The following is a 15,334-nucleotide window of genomic DNA, read 5'->3' as shown; positions in this document are numbered from 1 at the left end:
GCGCAATGCGCGATGTCAGGAGCGCCGCTTTTGACACTGCGCACGCGCGTTGCCCGGAGACCTCGCCTGCTCCTTGGCAATGCGCGTGCGCAGTGCCCGGAGTCCCCGGCTGGCCCTGACATCGCGCATGCGCAGTGCCCGGAGTCCTTGGTCTGCTCGGCCCGTTGGAGGTGACCCGCTTCTCGCTGCCTCGCTGAGAGACACGGACACGATGCAGAGCTGGACGCAGGTCTACCGATCCCTGGCCACGGTGAGTGCCCCCCCCCCCCCCCCCCCCCCCCGCGCTGGCCGGGCAGCCGGCGGCCCTCGGCGGCTCCGCGGCGGCGGCATGACGGCTGTAGCGGAGCCGCCGTCGGGGCCTGGTTAGCATGTTAGGCTAACGCAGAACTCCGTTCGCAAAACCTGCAATTCTCGTTTAACGTGGCTTTTATTTACCAAATAGCTTCGACCTCTGGGATTCTCATGTGTTTTTCGACTTGTGACGTCCGGCCTGTTAATTCGGCGGCTGAAAAACGTGATGAAACGCGCTGATTATGTAAGAAAAGTGCGTCTTTCCCTGTTATGTCAGGTTGTTTTGTAGTGGAAGAAACGGTGGAAGTCGCTGGTCTGAAGGGTTTTGTCCTCGTGTCCCGGTTAAAGAGCCTGGGACTATTGTCATTATGTGAGAATCCAGTCATTGTTGAACCAGAATGTCTCTAATGAAGACTGAGACCTGGATGTCCCTGCTGGAGCCGCTGATGGACGGTGATGTTGTCCCTCAGGTGGACGTTGTGTCCTCAGGTGGACGTTGTGTCCTCAGGTGGACGGTGATGTTGTCCCTCAGATGGATGGTGATGTTGTCCCTCAGATGGACGGTGATGTTGTCCCTCAGGTGGACGTTGTGTCCTCAGGTGGACGTTGTGTCCTCAGATGGACGGTGATGTTGTCCCTCAGATGGATGGTGATGTTGTCCCTCAGATGGACGGTGATGTTGTCCCTCAGGTGGACGTTGTCCCTCAGATGGACGGTGATGTTGTCCCTCAGGTGGACGTTGTCCCTCAGATGGACGGTGATGTTGTCCCTCAGGTGGACGTTGTCCCTCAGATGGACGGTGATGTTGTCCCTCAGATGGACGGTGATGTTGTCCCTCAGGTGGACGTTGTCCCTCAGATGGACGGTGATGTTGTCCCTCAGGTGGACGTTGTCCCTCAGGTGGACGTTGTGTCCTCAGGTGGACGGTGATGTTGTCCCTCAGATGGACGGTGATGTTGTCCCTCAGGTGGACATTGTCCCTCAGATGGACGGTGATGTTGTCCCTCAGGTGGACGTTGTCCCTCAGATGGACGGTGATGTTGTCCCTCAGGTGGACGTTGTGTCCTCAGGTGGACGTTGTGTCCTCAGGTGGACGTTGTGTCCTCAGGTGGACGTTGTCCCTCAGGTGGACGTTGTGTCCTCAGGTGGACGTTGTGTCCTCAGGTGGACGGTGAGGTTGTCCCTCAGATGGACGGTGATGTTGTCCCTCAGGTGGACATTGTCCCTCAGATGGACGGTGGTGTTGTCCCTTAGATGGACGGTGATGTTGTCCCTCAGGTGGACATTGTCCCTCAGATGGACGGTGATGTTGTCCCTTTGATGGACGGTGATGTTGTCCCTCAGGTGGACGTTGTGCCCTCAGGTGGACGTTGTGTCCTCAGGTGGACGTTGTCTTTCAGAATGACGTTGTCCCTCAGGTGGACGGTGACGTTGTCCCTCAGGTGGACGTTGTGTCCTCAGGTGGACGTTGTGTCCTCAGGTGGACATTGTGTCCTCAGGTGGACGTTGTGTCCTCAGGTGGACGTTGTGTCATCAGGTGGACGTTGTCCCTCAGGTGGACGTTGTGTCCTCAGATGGACGGTGATGTTGTCCCTCAGGTGGACGTTGTCCCTCAGGTGGACGTTGTGTCCTCAGGTGGATGTTGTCTTTCAGAATGACGTTGTCCCTCAGGTGGACGGTGGCGTTGTCCCTCAGGTGGACGTTGTGTCCTCAGGTGGACGTTGTCCCTCAGGTGGACGTTGTGTCCTCACCATGTGCTTTGCCTTGCAGCGGAGCCACCTACCATGTAAGGTCCACGGCGCGGCGGCGCTGTCCGTCAGGACGTACGCCGACAAAGCAGCAAGTAAGACGTCTGTACTGTGACCTTGTCCTCGGCGGGAGGACGGTGTTTGTCCCTCGTCCTTCATGTGACGGTGCTTCTCTCCACAGTCGAGGCCGACGTGACGGTGGTGGGCTCCGGGCCCGGCGGCTACGTCGCCGCCATCAAAGCGGCGCAGCTCGGGTTCAAGGTGACGTTTGTTCCGGCTCCGCCCGCGGAACCTCCGCCCGCCGTCCCGGGTGACGGAGGCCAGGTTTGTCCCGTAGCGTGAAGCTCTGCTTCCTGTTCCAGACGGTGTGCGTGGAGAAGAACCCCACCCTGGGAGGGACGTGTCTCAACGTGGGCTGCATCCCCTCCAAGGTGAGACGCTGTGATGTCATCACCACCATCAACACCACCATCATCATCGACCTAATTAAAGCTGCAAGCAGCATTGGTCGGGACCTCGAGACTGCCCGTCGGGGGGGTGGCTATGAACGGTTAATTAAAAAAAATATTATTTAAGCAAAAAAAAAAAAAAAAAAAAATTTGTACTTTTATTTTGAAAAAACGGCGTCGGAACCAGCTAATTAGCTAGTGATGTGTGACCGCAGCACCCCCATTAGGCAACCTACCAAATTTCAGCTCAATTGAACAATGTTTACTAGCATGCTAACGGGCATGCTATGCCGCAAGCTAGCGGATACACCTGAAAATCTCAGTGTGGTACTCTCCAGGTTGCCCCGATCCCAAATCTGGTCTTACTTCAATTCTAGTGTGAATGACACTGCACTTATGGAACAATAAAGGTTTTTCAAAAACTTCCACCGACATGAATTATATGGCCTCAGGCCAGGCCTCCTACGGAGGTCAGTGTGTGACATGAGACTGACCTGGTGGGGTGCCGGGCCTAGGAGGCCCGGCCTTTGTCGGTGGTGTACGAAGGTGTGAATGACGCAGCACTTATGGAACAGGAAAGATTTTTCAAAAACTTCCACCGACATGAATGTGAGGGCCTTTGTCAGTTGTGTACGGATTACAAAAGGAAGCTGGCATTCATCACCACCATCATCATCATCATATTCACCCTCCTCCTCCTCCTCCTGTCCCTCCAGGCGCTGCTCAACAACTCCCACCTGTACCACCTGGCCCACGGCAAGGACTTTGAGAGCCGCGGCATCGAGAGTAAGGCTCCCTGTTCCACTGGTTTCCTCACCGGTGTGGTCTCCTGGCTGCAGGACAGGAAACCGCCGAGTCGGCCGGATCAGAAGGAGTCGCTAGAGAATAGAAACCGTGCAAGCTAATCTGACGTCGGGAGAACCGCGTCCCAACACGTTGCTTGTTTTGAGCTCGTTTCCACGGAAACCTCGACCTCAAACGGCTGCAAAAAAACAGTCGAATGGAAAAATTCGCGCTGCAAACAAAGATTATTTCAATTGTCGATTCTTTTTTCCATGAAAAAAAAAAAAAAAAAATTCTAATTGTATGACGAGTTGTTTAGCTTCGTCTCCACCGCGGAGCCGCGCCGCATGCTAGCTGGGTAGCTGGTTAGCTCGGGTGCCACACCGCAACTTTGATGTGTCCAGGCGTCATGGCGTCCTAGCGTCACTGTGCTGACGTCACGGCGTGCTGACGTCACGGCGTGCTGGCGTCACGGCGCGCTGACGCCACGGCGCGCTGGCGTCACGGCGCGCTGGCGTTACGGCGCCCTGGCGTCACGGCGCGCTGGCGTCACGGCGCCCTGGCGTCACGGCGCCCTGACGCCACGGCATGCTGGCGCCCTGACGCCACGGCGCGCTGACGCCACTGCGTCCTGGCGTCACGGCGCGGTGACGCCACGGCGCGCTGGCGTCACGGCGCGGTGACGGCACGGCGCGGTGACGTCACGGCGTGGTGACGGCACGGCGTGGTGACGGCACGGCGCCCTCAGTTGCAGGCCTCTCGCTGAACCTGGACAAGATGATGGCCCAGAAGAGCGGCGCCGTCAAGGCCCTGACCGGAGGAATCGCTCACCTCTTCAAGCAGAACAAAGTGGGTGTGGTCGGAGCGGGTGGGTCCCGGAGGCCCGGCGCCGCCGCCGCCGCTCACCCTGCCCTCTGCTGTCGCCCCGTCAGGTGACCCACGTCGCCGGCTTCGGGAGGATCAGCGGGAGGAACCAGGTGACGGCCACGGCGGACGACGGCAGCCAGCAGGTCATCAACACCAAGAACATCCTGATCGCCACCGGGTCAGAGGTCACGCCCTTCCCCGGGATCCAGGTAGGAGCTGCAGGGGTCACTGCAGGGGGTCACTGTAGAGGGTCACTGTAGGGGGTCACTGTAGGGGGTCACTGTAGGGGGTCACTGTAGAGGGGCACTGTAGAGGGTCACTGTAGAGAGTCACTGCAGGGGGTCACTGTAGAGAGTCACTGCAGGGGGTCACTGTAGGGGGTCACTGCAGGGGTCACTGTAGGGGGTCACTGCAGGGGGTCACTGTAGAGAGTCACTGCAGGGGGTCACTGTAGAGAGTCACTGTAGAGGGTCACTGTAGGGGGTCACTGTAGAGGGTCACTGCAGGGGGTCACTGTAGAGAGTCACAGCAGGGGTCACTGTAGAGAGTCACTGTAGAGGGTCACTGCAGGGGGTCACTGTAGAGAGTCACTGTAGAGAGTCACTGCAGGGGTCACTGTAGAGAGTCACTGCAGGGGGTCACTGTAGAGAGTCACTGTAGAGGGTCACTGCAGGGGGTCACTGTAGAGGGTCACTGCAGGGGGTCACTGTAGAGAGTCACTGTAGAGGGTCACTGTAGAGAGTCACTGCAGGGGGTCACTGTAGAGAGTCACTGTAGGGGGTCACTGTAGAGAGTCACTGTAGAGGGTCACTGCAGGGGGTCACTGTAGAGAGTCACTGCAGAGATTCACTGCAGGGGGTCACTGTAGAGGTTCACTGCAGGGGGTCACTGCAGGGGGTCACTGTAGAGAGTCACTGTAGAGGGTCACTGCAGGGGGTCACTGTAGGGGTCACTGCAGGGGGTCACTGTAGGGGTCACTGCAGGGGGTCACTGTAGAGAGCCACTGCAGGGGGTCACTGTAGGGGTCACTGTAGGGGGTCACTGTAGGGGTCACTGTAGAGAGCCACTGCAGGGGGTCACTGTAGGGGTCACTGTAGGGGGTCACTGTAGGGGGTCACTGTAGGGGGTCACTGTAGAGAGTCACTGTAGGGGGTCACTGTAGGGGGTCACTGTAGGGGTCACTGTAGGGGGTCACTGTAGGGGTCACTGTAGAGGGTCACTGTAGAGAGTCACTGCAGGGGGTCACTGTAGAGAGTCACTGCAGGGGTCACTGCAGGGGGTCACTGTAGAGAGTCACTGCAGGGGGTCACTGCAGGGGGTCACTGCAGGGGGTCACTGCAGGGGGTCACTGTAGAGAGTCACTGTAGAGAGTCACTGTAGAGGGTCACTGTAGGGGGTCACTGTAGAGGGTCACTGTAGAGAGTCACTGTAGAGGGTCACTGTAGAGGGTCACTGTAGGGGGTCACTGTAGGGGGTCACTGTAGAGAGTCACTGTAGAGGGTCACTGTAGGGGGTCACTGTAGAGAGTCACTGTAGAGGGTCACTGTAGGGGGTCACTGTAGAGGGTCACTGTAGGGGGTCACCCTCGCTCAGCCTTAAATCCCAGGATCAACCAAGGCTCATGTCCTCCTCAGTCCTCCTCAGTACCCAGTCCTCCTCAGTCCTCCTCAGTCCTCCTCAGTAGTACTCTGGTTGTCCTGCAGATAGACGAGGAGACGGTGGTGTCCTCTACCGGAGCGTTGTCCCTGAAGAAGGTTCCTGAGGACCTGATCGTGATCGGAGCCGGAGTCATCGGGGTGGAGCTGGTGAGGATCTGGTCCGGACCCCCGTGGGGTCCCGGTCTGGTCTGGTCTCAGGTCCCCTTGTCCCCCCCCAGGGGTCGGTGTGGCAGCGTCTGGGGGCCCGGGTGACGGCGGTGGAGTTCCTGGGCCACGTGGGGGGTCTGGGCATCGACATGGAGATCTCCAAGAACTTCCAGCGGGTCCTGCAGAAACAGGGTCTGAAGTTCCAGCTGGGGACCAAGGTCCTGGGGGCCACCAGGAGGCCGGACGGGAAGCTGGACGTGGCGTGAGTGAGGGGGGGGTCTGGGGGGGGGGGGGGGGGGGGTGAACCGGGGGGTCCACTGAACACCTCCCTCCACAGAGTGGAAGCTGCAGCGGGGGGCAAGAACCAGACCCTGACCTGTGACGTCCTGCTGGTCTGCATCGGGCGACGCCCCTTCACCCAGAACCTGGGTCTGGACTCGGTCGGGATCCAGCTGGACCAGCGGGGCCGCGTCCCGGTCAACAGCCGCTTCCAGACCAGCGTCCCCAGGTACCCCCCTGACCAGAGTACCCCCCCTGACCGGAGTACCCCCCTGACCAGAGTACCCCCCTGACCAGAGTACCCCCCTGACCAGAGTACCCCCCTGACCAGAGTACCCCCCTGACCAGAGTACCCCCCTGACTGTAGTACCCCCCTGACTGTAGTACCCCCCCTGACCAGAGTACCCCCCCTGACCGGAGTACCCCCCTGACCAGAGTACCCCCCTGACCAGAGTACCCCCCTGACCAGAGTACCCCCCTGACCAGAGTACCCCCCTGACTGTAGTACCCCCCTGACTGTAGTACCCCCCTGACCAGAGTACCCCCCTGACTGTAGTACCCCCTGACTGTAGTACCCCCCTGACTGTAGTACCCCCCTGACCGGAGTACCCCCCTGACCAGAGTACCCCCCTGACCAGAGTACCCCCCTGACTGTAGTACCCCCCTGACTGTAGTACCCCCCTGACTGTAGTACCCCCCTGACTGTAGTACCCCCCTGACTGTAGTACCCCCCCTGACTGTAGTACCCCCCTGACTGTAGTACCCCCCTGACTGTAGTACCCCCCTGACTGTAGTACCCCCTGACTGTAGTACCCCCTGACTGTAGTACCCCCCTGACTGTAGTACCCCCCTGACTGTAGTACCCCCCTGACCGGAGTACCCCCCTGACTGTAGTACCCCCCTGACCGGAGTACCCCCCTGACCGGAGTACCCCCCTGACCGGAGTACCCCCCTGACCGTAGTACCCCCCCTGACTGTAGTACCCCCCTGACTGTAGTACCCCCCCTGACTGTAGTACCCCCCCTGACTGTAGTACCCCCCTGACTGTAGTACCCCCCTGACTGTAGTACCCCCCTGACTGTAGTACCCCCCTGACCGGAGTACCCCCTGACTGTAGTACCCCCCTGACTGTAGTACCCCCCCTGACTGTAGTACCCCCCTGACTGTAGTACCCCCCTGACTGTAGTACCCCCCTGACTGTAGTACCCCCCCCTGACTGTAGTACCCCCCCTGACTGTAGTACCCCCCTGACTGTAGTACCCCCCTGACCGGAGTACCCCCCTGACTGTAGTACCCCCCTGACTGTAGTACCCCCCTGACCGGAGTACCCCCCTGACCAGAGTACCCCCCTGACCAGAGTACCCCCCTGACCGGAGTACCCCCCTGACCGGAGTACCCCCCTGACTGTAGTACCCCCCTGACCGGAGTACCCCCCTGACTGTAGTACCCCCCTGACTGTAGTACCCCCCTGACTGTAGTACCCCCCTGACCGGAGTACCCCCTGACTGTAGTACCCCCCTGACTGTAGTACCCCCCTGACTGTAGTACCCCCCTGACCGGAGTACCCCCCTGACTGTAGTACCCCCCTGACCGGAGTACCCCCCTGACCGGAGTACCCCCCTGACTGTAGTACCCCCCCTGACTGTAGTACCCCCCTGACTGTAGTACCCCCCTGACCGGAGTACCCCCTGACTGTAGTACCCCCCTGACTGTAGTACCCCCCTGACTGTAGTACCCCCCCTGACTGTAGTACCCCCCCTGACTGTAGTACCCCCCCTGACTGTAGTACCCCCCCTGACTGTAGTACCCCCCTGACTGTAGTACCCCCTGACTGTAGTACCCCCCCTGACTGTAGTACCCCCCCTGACTGTAGTACCCCCCTGACTGTAGTACCCCCCTGACCAGAGTACCCCCCTGACCAGAGTACTATTCTAACTTGTATAGAAGTATGCAGTATATATCTCAGTATATATAACTTGTACAGAGTACCCAGTACCAGGACTGACCTGCTCTGCTCCTCAGCATCTATAAACCATATAGAGTCTAGAGAGTCTAGAGAGTGTATAGAGTCTAGAGTGTATAGAGTCTAGAGTGTATAGAGTCTAGAGTGTATAGAGTCTAGAGTGTATAGAGTCTAGAGTGTATAGAGTCTAGAGTGTATAGAGTCTAGAGTGTATAGAGTCTAGAGTGTATAGAGTCTAGAGTGTATAGAGTCTAGAGTGTATAGAGTCTAGAGTGTATAGAGTGTATAGAGTCTAGAGTGTATAGAGTCTAGAGTGTATAGAGTCTAGAGTGTATAGAGTGTATAGAGTCTAGAGTGTATAGAGTCTAGAGTGTATAGAGTGTATAGAGTCTAGAGTGTATAGAGTGTATAGAGTGTATAGAGTGTATAGAGTGTATAGAGTGTATAGAGTGTATAGAGTGTATAGAGTCTAGAGTATATAGAGTATATAGAGTCTAGAGTATATAGAGTATATAGAGTGTATAGAGTCTAGAGTATATAGAGTATATAGAGTTTATAGAGTGTCTAGAGTCTAGAATATATAGAGTATATAGAGTGTCTAGAGTGTCTAGAGTGTCTAGAGTGTCTAGAGTGTATAGAGTCTAGAGTGTATAGAGTCTAGAGTGTATAGAGTCTAGAGTGTATAGAGTCTAGAGTGTATAGAGTCTAGAGTGTATAGAGTCTAGAGTGTCTAGAGTGTATAGAGTCTAGAGTGTATAGAGTCTAGAGTGTATAGAGTCTAGAGTGTATAGAGTCTAGAGTGTATAGAGTCTAGAGTGTATAGAGTCTAGAGTGTCTAGAGTGTCTAGAGTGTATAGAGTCTAGAGTGTATAGAGTCTAGAGTGTATAGAGTGTATAGAGTGTATAGAGTCTAGAGTATATAGAGTATATAGAGTCTAGAGTATATAGAGTATATAGAGTGTATAGAGTCTAGAGTATATAGAGTATATAGAGTTTATAGAGTGTCTAGAGTCTAGAATATATAGAGTATATAGAGTGTCTAGAGTCTAGAGTGTCTAGAGTGTCTAGAGTGTATAGAGTCTAGAGTGTATAGAGTCTAGAGTGTATAGAGTCTAGAGTGTCTAGAGTGTCTAGAGTGTCTAGAGTGTCTAGAGTCTAGAGTATATAGAGTGTATAGAGTCTAGAGTATATAGAGTATATAGAGTTTATAGAGTGTCTAGAGTCTAGAATATATAGAGTGTATAGAGTGTATAGAGTGTCTAGAGTGTCTAGAGTGTCTAGAGTGTCTAGAGTGTATAGAGTCTAGAGTGTCTAGAGTGTCTAGAGTGTATAGAGTGTATAGAGTCTAGAGTATATAGAGTATATAGAGTCTAGAGTGTATAGAGTATATAGAGTGTATAGAGTCTAGAGTATATAGAGTCTAGAGTATATAGAGTTTATAGAGTGTCTAGAGTCTAGAATATATAGAGTGTATAGAGTCTAGAGAGTCTAGAATATATAGAGTATATAGAGTGTATAGAGTGTCTAGAGTCTAGAATATATAGAGTATATAGAGTCTAGAGAGTCTAGAGTATATAGAGTATAGAGTCTATAGAGTCTAGAGTATATAGAGTGTATAGAGTGTATAGAGTTTATAGAGTGTCTAGAGTCTAGAATATATAGAGTATATAGAGTCTAGAGAGTCTAGAGTATATAGAGTATAGAGTCTATAGAGTCTAGAGTATATAGAGTGTATAGAGTGTATAGAGTTTATAGAGTCTAGAGTATAGAGTGTCTAGAGTCTAGAGTATATAGAGTATATAGAGTGTATAGAGTGTCTAGAGTCTAGAATATATAGAGTATATAGAGTGTATAGAGTGTCTAGAGTCTAGAATATATAGAGTATATAGAGTCTAGAGAGTCTAGAGTATATAGAGTATAGAGTCTATAGAGTCTAGAGTATATAGAGTGTATAGAGTGTATAGAGTTTATAGAGTGTCTAGAGTCTAGAATATATAGAGTATATAGAGTCTAGAGAGTCTAGAGTATATAGAGTATAGAGTCTATAGAGTCTAGAGTATATAGAGTGTATAGAGTGTATAGAGTTTATAGAGTCTAGAGTATAGAGTGTCTAGAGTCTAGAGTATATAGAGTATATAGAGTGTATAGAGTGTCTAGAGTCTAGAATATATAGAGTATATAGAGTCTAGAGAGTCTAGAGTATATAGAGTATAGAGTCTATAGAGTCTAGAGTATATAGAGTGTATAGAGTGTATAGAGTTTATAGAGTGTCTAGAGTCTAGAATATATAGAGTATATAGAGTCTAGAGAGTCTAGAGTATATAGAGTATAGAGTCTATAGAGTCTAGAGTATATAGAGTGTATAGAGTGTATAGAGTTTATAGAGTATATAGTCTATAGTGTCTAGAGAGTCTAGAGTATATAGTGTCTAGAGAGTATAGAGTATAGAGTATATAGAGTATATAGTGTCTAGAGAGTATAGAGAGTATAGAGTATATAGAGTATATAGTGTCTAGAGAGTCTAGAGTATATAGTGTATATAGTGTATAGAGTATATAGAGTATATAGAGTATATAGAGTATAGAGAGTCTAGAGTATATAGAGTATAGAGTATATAGAGTGTATAGAGTATATAGAGTATATAGTGTCTAGAGTATATAGAGTCTAGAGTGTATAGAGTGTATAGAGTATAGAGTCTAGAGTGTATAGAGTGTATAGAGTGTATAGAGTATATAGAGTATATAGAGTCTAGAGAGTGTATATAGAGTCTAGAGTATATAGAGTATATAGAGTCTAGAGAGTGTATATAGAGTCTAGAGTATATAGTGTCTAGAGTATATAGAGTCTAGAGTGTCTAGAGTATATAGAGTCTAGAGTCTAGAGTATATAGAGTATATAGAGTATATAGTGTCTAGAGAGTCTAGAGTATATAGTGTCTAGAGTATATAGAGTCTAGAGAGTCTAGAGTATATAGAGTATATAGAGTATATAGAGTGTAGAGTCTTCCAGTTGGAGGGTGGAGGCTGACCTGCTCTGCTCCTCAGTATCTACGCCATCGGTGACGTAGTTGCGGGGCCCATGCTGGCCCACAAGGCGGAGGACGAGGGGATCATCTGTGTGGAGGGTATGGCGGGTGGAGCCGTACACCTGGACTACAACTGTGTGCCCTCCGTCATCTACACCCACCCTGAGGTGGCCTGGGTGGGCAAGACGGAGGAGCAGCTGAAGGAGGAGGTGGGAGGAGCCGGGGGGGGGAGGGGAGGGGGGGTGTATCTGACCAGATGACTGACCTCTCCCCCCCCCCCTCACCCCCCCCCCCCCCCCCCAGGGCGTTCCCTACAAAGTGGGCAAGTTCCCCTTTGCAGCCAACAGTCGAGCCAAAACCAACGCCGACACCGACGGGCTGGTGAAGATCCTGAGCCACAAGGAGACGGACCGCATGCTGGGGGCCCACATCCTGGGGACCGTAAGACACCCTCGTCCTCCTGGGGGGTCGGGGGCACCGGGGCACTGGGTCCTCCTGGGGGGGTCAGGGGCACCGGGGCACTGCTTCAGGGTCACAGGGTCAGGCCTCCAGGGTCACAGAGTCAGGTGTCCAGGGTCACAGGGTCACAGGGTCAGGCCTCCAGGGTCACAGGGTCAGGGGTCAGGTGTCCAGGGTCACAGGGTCAGGCCTCCAGGGTCACAGAGTCAGGTGTCCAGGGTCACAGGGTCACAGGGTCAGGCCTCCAGGGTCACAGGGTCAGGGGTCAGGTGTCCAGGGTCACAGGGTCAGGCCTCCAGGGTCACAGGGTCAGGCCTCCAGGGTCACAGGGTCAGGTGTCCAGGGTCACAGGGTCACAGGGTCAGGCCTCCAGGGTCACAGGGTCACAGGGTCAGGTGTCCAGGGTCACAGGGTCAGGCCTCCAGGGTCACAGGGTCACAGGGTCAGGTGTCCAGGGTCACAGTGTCAGGCCTCCAGGGTCACAGGGTCAGGTGTCCAGGGTCACAGGGTCACAGGGTCAGGCCTCCAGGGTCACAGGGTCACAGGGTCAGGTGTCCAGGGTCACAGGGTCAGGCCTCCAGGGTCACAGGGTCACAGGGTCAGGTGTCCAGGGTCACAGGGTCAGGCCTCCAGGGTCACAGGGTCAGGTGTCCAGGGTCACAGGGTCACAGGGTCAGGCCTCCAGGGTCACAGGGTCAGGTGTCCAGGGTCACAGGGTCACAGGGTCAGGTGTCCAGGGTCACAGGGTCAGGCCTCCAGGGTCACAGGGTCAGGTGTCTAGGGTCACAGGGTCAGGCCTCCAGGGTCACAGGGTCAGGTGTCCAGGGTCACAGGGTCACAGGGTCAGGCCTCCAGGGTCACAGGGTCAGGTCTCCAGGGTCACAGGGTCAGGCCTCCAGGGTCACAGGGTCAGGTGTCCAGGGTCACAGGGTCAGGCCTCCAGGGTCACAGGGTCAGGTGTCCAGGGTCACAGGGTCACAGGGTGAGGACAGGAGGGTGAAGTGTGCTGTGTTGTCCTGCAGGGGGCAGGAGAGATGATCAATGAAGCCACATTAGCCATGGAGTACGGCGCTTCCTGTGAGGACGTCGCCCGAGTCTGCCACGCCCACCCGGTATGCGCGCACACACACACACACACACACACACACACACACACACACACACACACACACACACACACACACCCCCCCCCCCCCGATGTGGTCCCGGTCCCCAGGATTTAGCAGTTAGTCAGTAAAAGCTTTAATTGCAGATGTGAGCTGATGTCCATTATGTCCATTATGTCCATTATGTCCATTATGTCCATTATGTCCAGTGCTCCCTCTAGTGGGGCTGCTGGGTACTGACCGTCACTGCTGGCTGAGAGAAGCTCACTTCTGACCGCTTGCTCTTCCTCTCCTCCTCCTCTTCCCCCCCCTCCACCTCCTCCTCCTCCTCTCCCCCCTCCACCTCCTCCTCCTCCTCTCCCCCCCCTCCTCTTCCTCTCCTCCTCCTCTTCCTCTTCCTCCCCTCCTCCTCCTCTTCCTCTCCCCCTCCCCCCCTCCTCCTCTCCCCCTCCCCCCCTCCTCCTCCTCCTCCCCCCCCTCCTCTTCCTCTCCTCCTCCTCCTCCTCCTCCTCCTCTTCCCCCCCCTCCTCCTCCTCCTCCTCCCCCCCCTCCTCTTCCTCTCCTCCTCCTCCTCTTCCCCCCCCTCCACCTCCTCCCCCACCTCTTCTTCCTCTCCCCCTCCCCCCCCTCCTCCTCCTCCCCCTCCCCCCCCTCCTCCTCCTCCTCCTCCTCCTCCTCCTCCTCCCCCCCCTCCTCCTCCTCCTCTCCTCCTCCTCCCCCCCCCCCCCCCCCCCACTCAGACGGTGTCGGAGGCGTTCAGAGAAGCCAACCTGGCGGCGTCATTCGGTAAAGCCATCAACTTCTGACCAGCAGCTGGACGGAGGCGGGTGTAGAGGAGGTGGACTGTCCCCCTGTCCCCTGGTGGGCTGTCCCCCTGGTGGACTGTCCCCTGGTGGATGGTCCCCCTGTCCCCCTGGTGGACGGTCCCCCTGTCCCCTGGTGGGCTGTCCCCCTGTCCCCTGGTGGATGGTCCCCCTGTCCCCTGGTGGAGTGTCCCCAGGTCCCCCTGGTGGACGGTCCCCCTGTCCCCTGGTGGACTGTCCCCCTGTCCCCTGGTGGACGGTCCCCCTGTCCCCTGGTGGAGTGTCCCCCTGTCCCCTGGTGGACTGTCCCCCTGGTGGACGGTCCCCCCGGTGGACTGTCCCCCTGTCCCCTGGTGGAGTGTCCCCAGGTCCCCCTGGTGGACTGTCCCCCTGGTGGACGGTCCCCCTGGTGGACTGTCCCCCTGGTGGACGGTCCCCCCGGTGGACGGTCCCCCTGTCCCCTGGTGGACTGTCCCCAGGTCCCCTGGTGTAATTTAAATGTTCAGATGAAAGAATAAAGGTGTTCGGAGACTCTTCTTCTTCTTCTTCTCCTCCTCCATCACTCCATCAGCTTGTAGATAAAGATTTGCTCTGCCGGCGGCTGGAGGCCTGATGGGAGGTGGAGCAGGCCCCGCCCACCCTGGCCTCCCCCCTCAGTGGGCGGAGCCTGAGGGCTGCACTGTGATTGGCTCTGGGCTTTTATGGCTTGTTTCACTTTGGAAACCAATAAAGTTGTTTTACAGACGACGTCGAGTTTTTCTTCCTCTGGGAGGGCCGACGATCCCACAAGTTACAGTTACCTCCTTAGTTACTTCTGCCACAAGTTACAGTTACCTCCTTAGTTACTTCTGCCACAAGTTACAGTTACCTCCTTAGTTACTTCTGCCACAAGTTACAGTTACCTCCTTAGTTACTTCTGCCACAAGTTACAGTTACCTCCTTAGTTACTTCTGCCACAAGTTACAGTTACCTCCTTAGTTACTTCTGCCACAAGTTACAGTTACCTCCTTAGTTACTTCTGCCACAAGTTACAGTTACCTCCTTAGTTACTTCTCCCACAAGTTACAGTTACCTCCTTAGTTACTTCTCCCACAAGTTACAGTTACCTACTTAGTTACTTCTGCCACAAGTTACAGTTACCTAAGTTACTTCTCCCACAAGTTACAGTTACCTTCTTAGTTACTTTTCCCACAAGTTACAGTTACCTCCTTAGTTACTTCTGCCACAAGTTACAGTTACCTCCTTAGTTACTTCTGCCATAAGTTAGTTACCTCCTTAGTTACTTCTCCCACAAGTTACAGTTACCTCCTTAGTTACTTCTGCCACAAGTTACAGTTACCTCCTTAGTTACTTCTGCCATAAGTTAGTTACCTCCTTAGTTACTTCTCCCACAAGTTACAGTTACCTCCTTAGTTACTTCTCCCACAAGTTACAGTTACCTACTTAGTTACTTCTGCCACAAGTTACAGTTACCTCCTTAGTTACTTCTGCCATAAGTTAGTTACCTCCTTAGTTACTTCTCCCACAAGTTACAGTTACCTCCTTAGTTACTTCTCCCACAAGTTACAGTTACCTAAGTTACTTTTCCCACAAGTTACAGTTACCTCCTTGGATACTTCTCCCACAAGTTACAGTTACCTAAGTTACTTCTCCCACAAGTTACAGTTACCTTCTTAGTTACTTTTCCCACAAGTTACAGTTACCTCCTTAGTTACTTCTGCCACAAGTTACAGTTACCTCCTTAGTTACTTCTGCC

At 54.1% G+C, this 15,334-nt stretch overlaps 1 protein-coding gene across 1 annotated transcript; it reads left to right on the top strand.

The window, feature by feature from the left end:
- The first annotated feature begins 60 nt into the window (after positions 1-60).
- Positions 61-14,325, top strand: dld (deltaD). The gene is made up of 14 exons (XM_080522237.1): positions 61-250; positions 2,062-2,134; positions 2,221-2,300; positions 2,402-2,470; positions 3,205-3,274; positions 4,020-4,120; positions 4,204-4,347; positions 5,842-5,943; positions 6,015-6,205; positions 6,281-6,451; positions 11,230-11,419; positions 11,514-11,651; positions 12,692-12,781; positions 13,516-14,325. The coding sequence occupies exons 1-14, from the start codon at positions 80-82 to the stop codon at positions 13,579-13,581; spliced, it is 1,656 nt and encodes a 551-aa protein (XP_080378363.1). The 5' UTR covers positions 61-79; the 3' UTR covers positions 13,582-14,325.
- Positions 14,326-15,334: the final 1,009 nt, after the last annotated feature.

The sequence above is a fragment of the Blennius ocellaris genome (genome assembly GCF_963422515.1).
Source record: "Blennius ocellaris genome assembly, contig: SCAFFOLD_50, whole genome shotgun sequence".
Taxonomy (NCBI): Eukaryota; Metazoa; Chordata; class Actinopteri; order Blenniiformes; family Blenniidae; genus Blennius; species Blennius ocellaris.
Note: the sequence above shows the minus strand (reverse complement) of the source record. Positions and strands in the feature narration are given on the sequence as shown.

Coding starts and splice junctions, on each gene's coding strand:
- dld (XM_080522237.1), top strand. CDS start 80: ATGCGCGTGCGCAGTGCCCGGAGTCCCCGGCTGGCCCTGACATCGCGC. Junction 4,348..5,841: donor CGCCCTTCCCCGGGATCCAG/GTAGGAGCTGCA, acceptor GTTGTCCTGCAG/ATAGACGAGGAGACGGTGGT. Junction 6,452..11,229: donor TTCCAGACCAGCGTCCCCAG/GTACCCCCCTGA, acceptor TCTGCTCCTCAG/TATCTACGCCATCGGTGACG.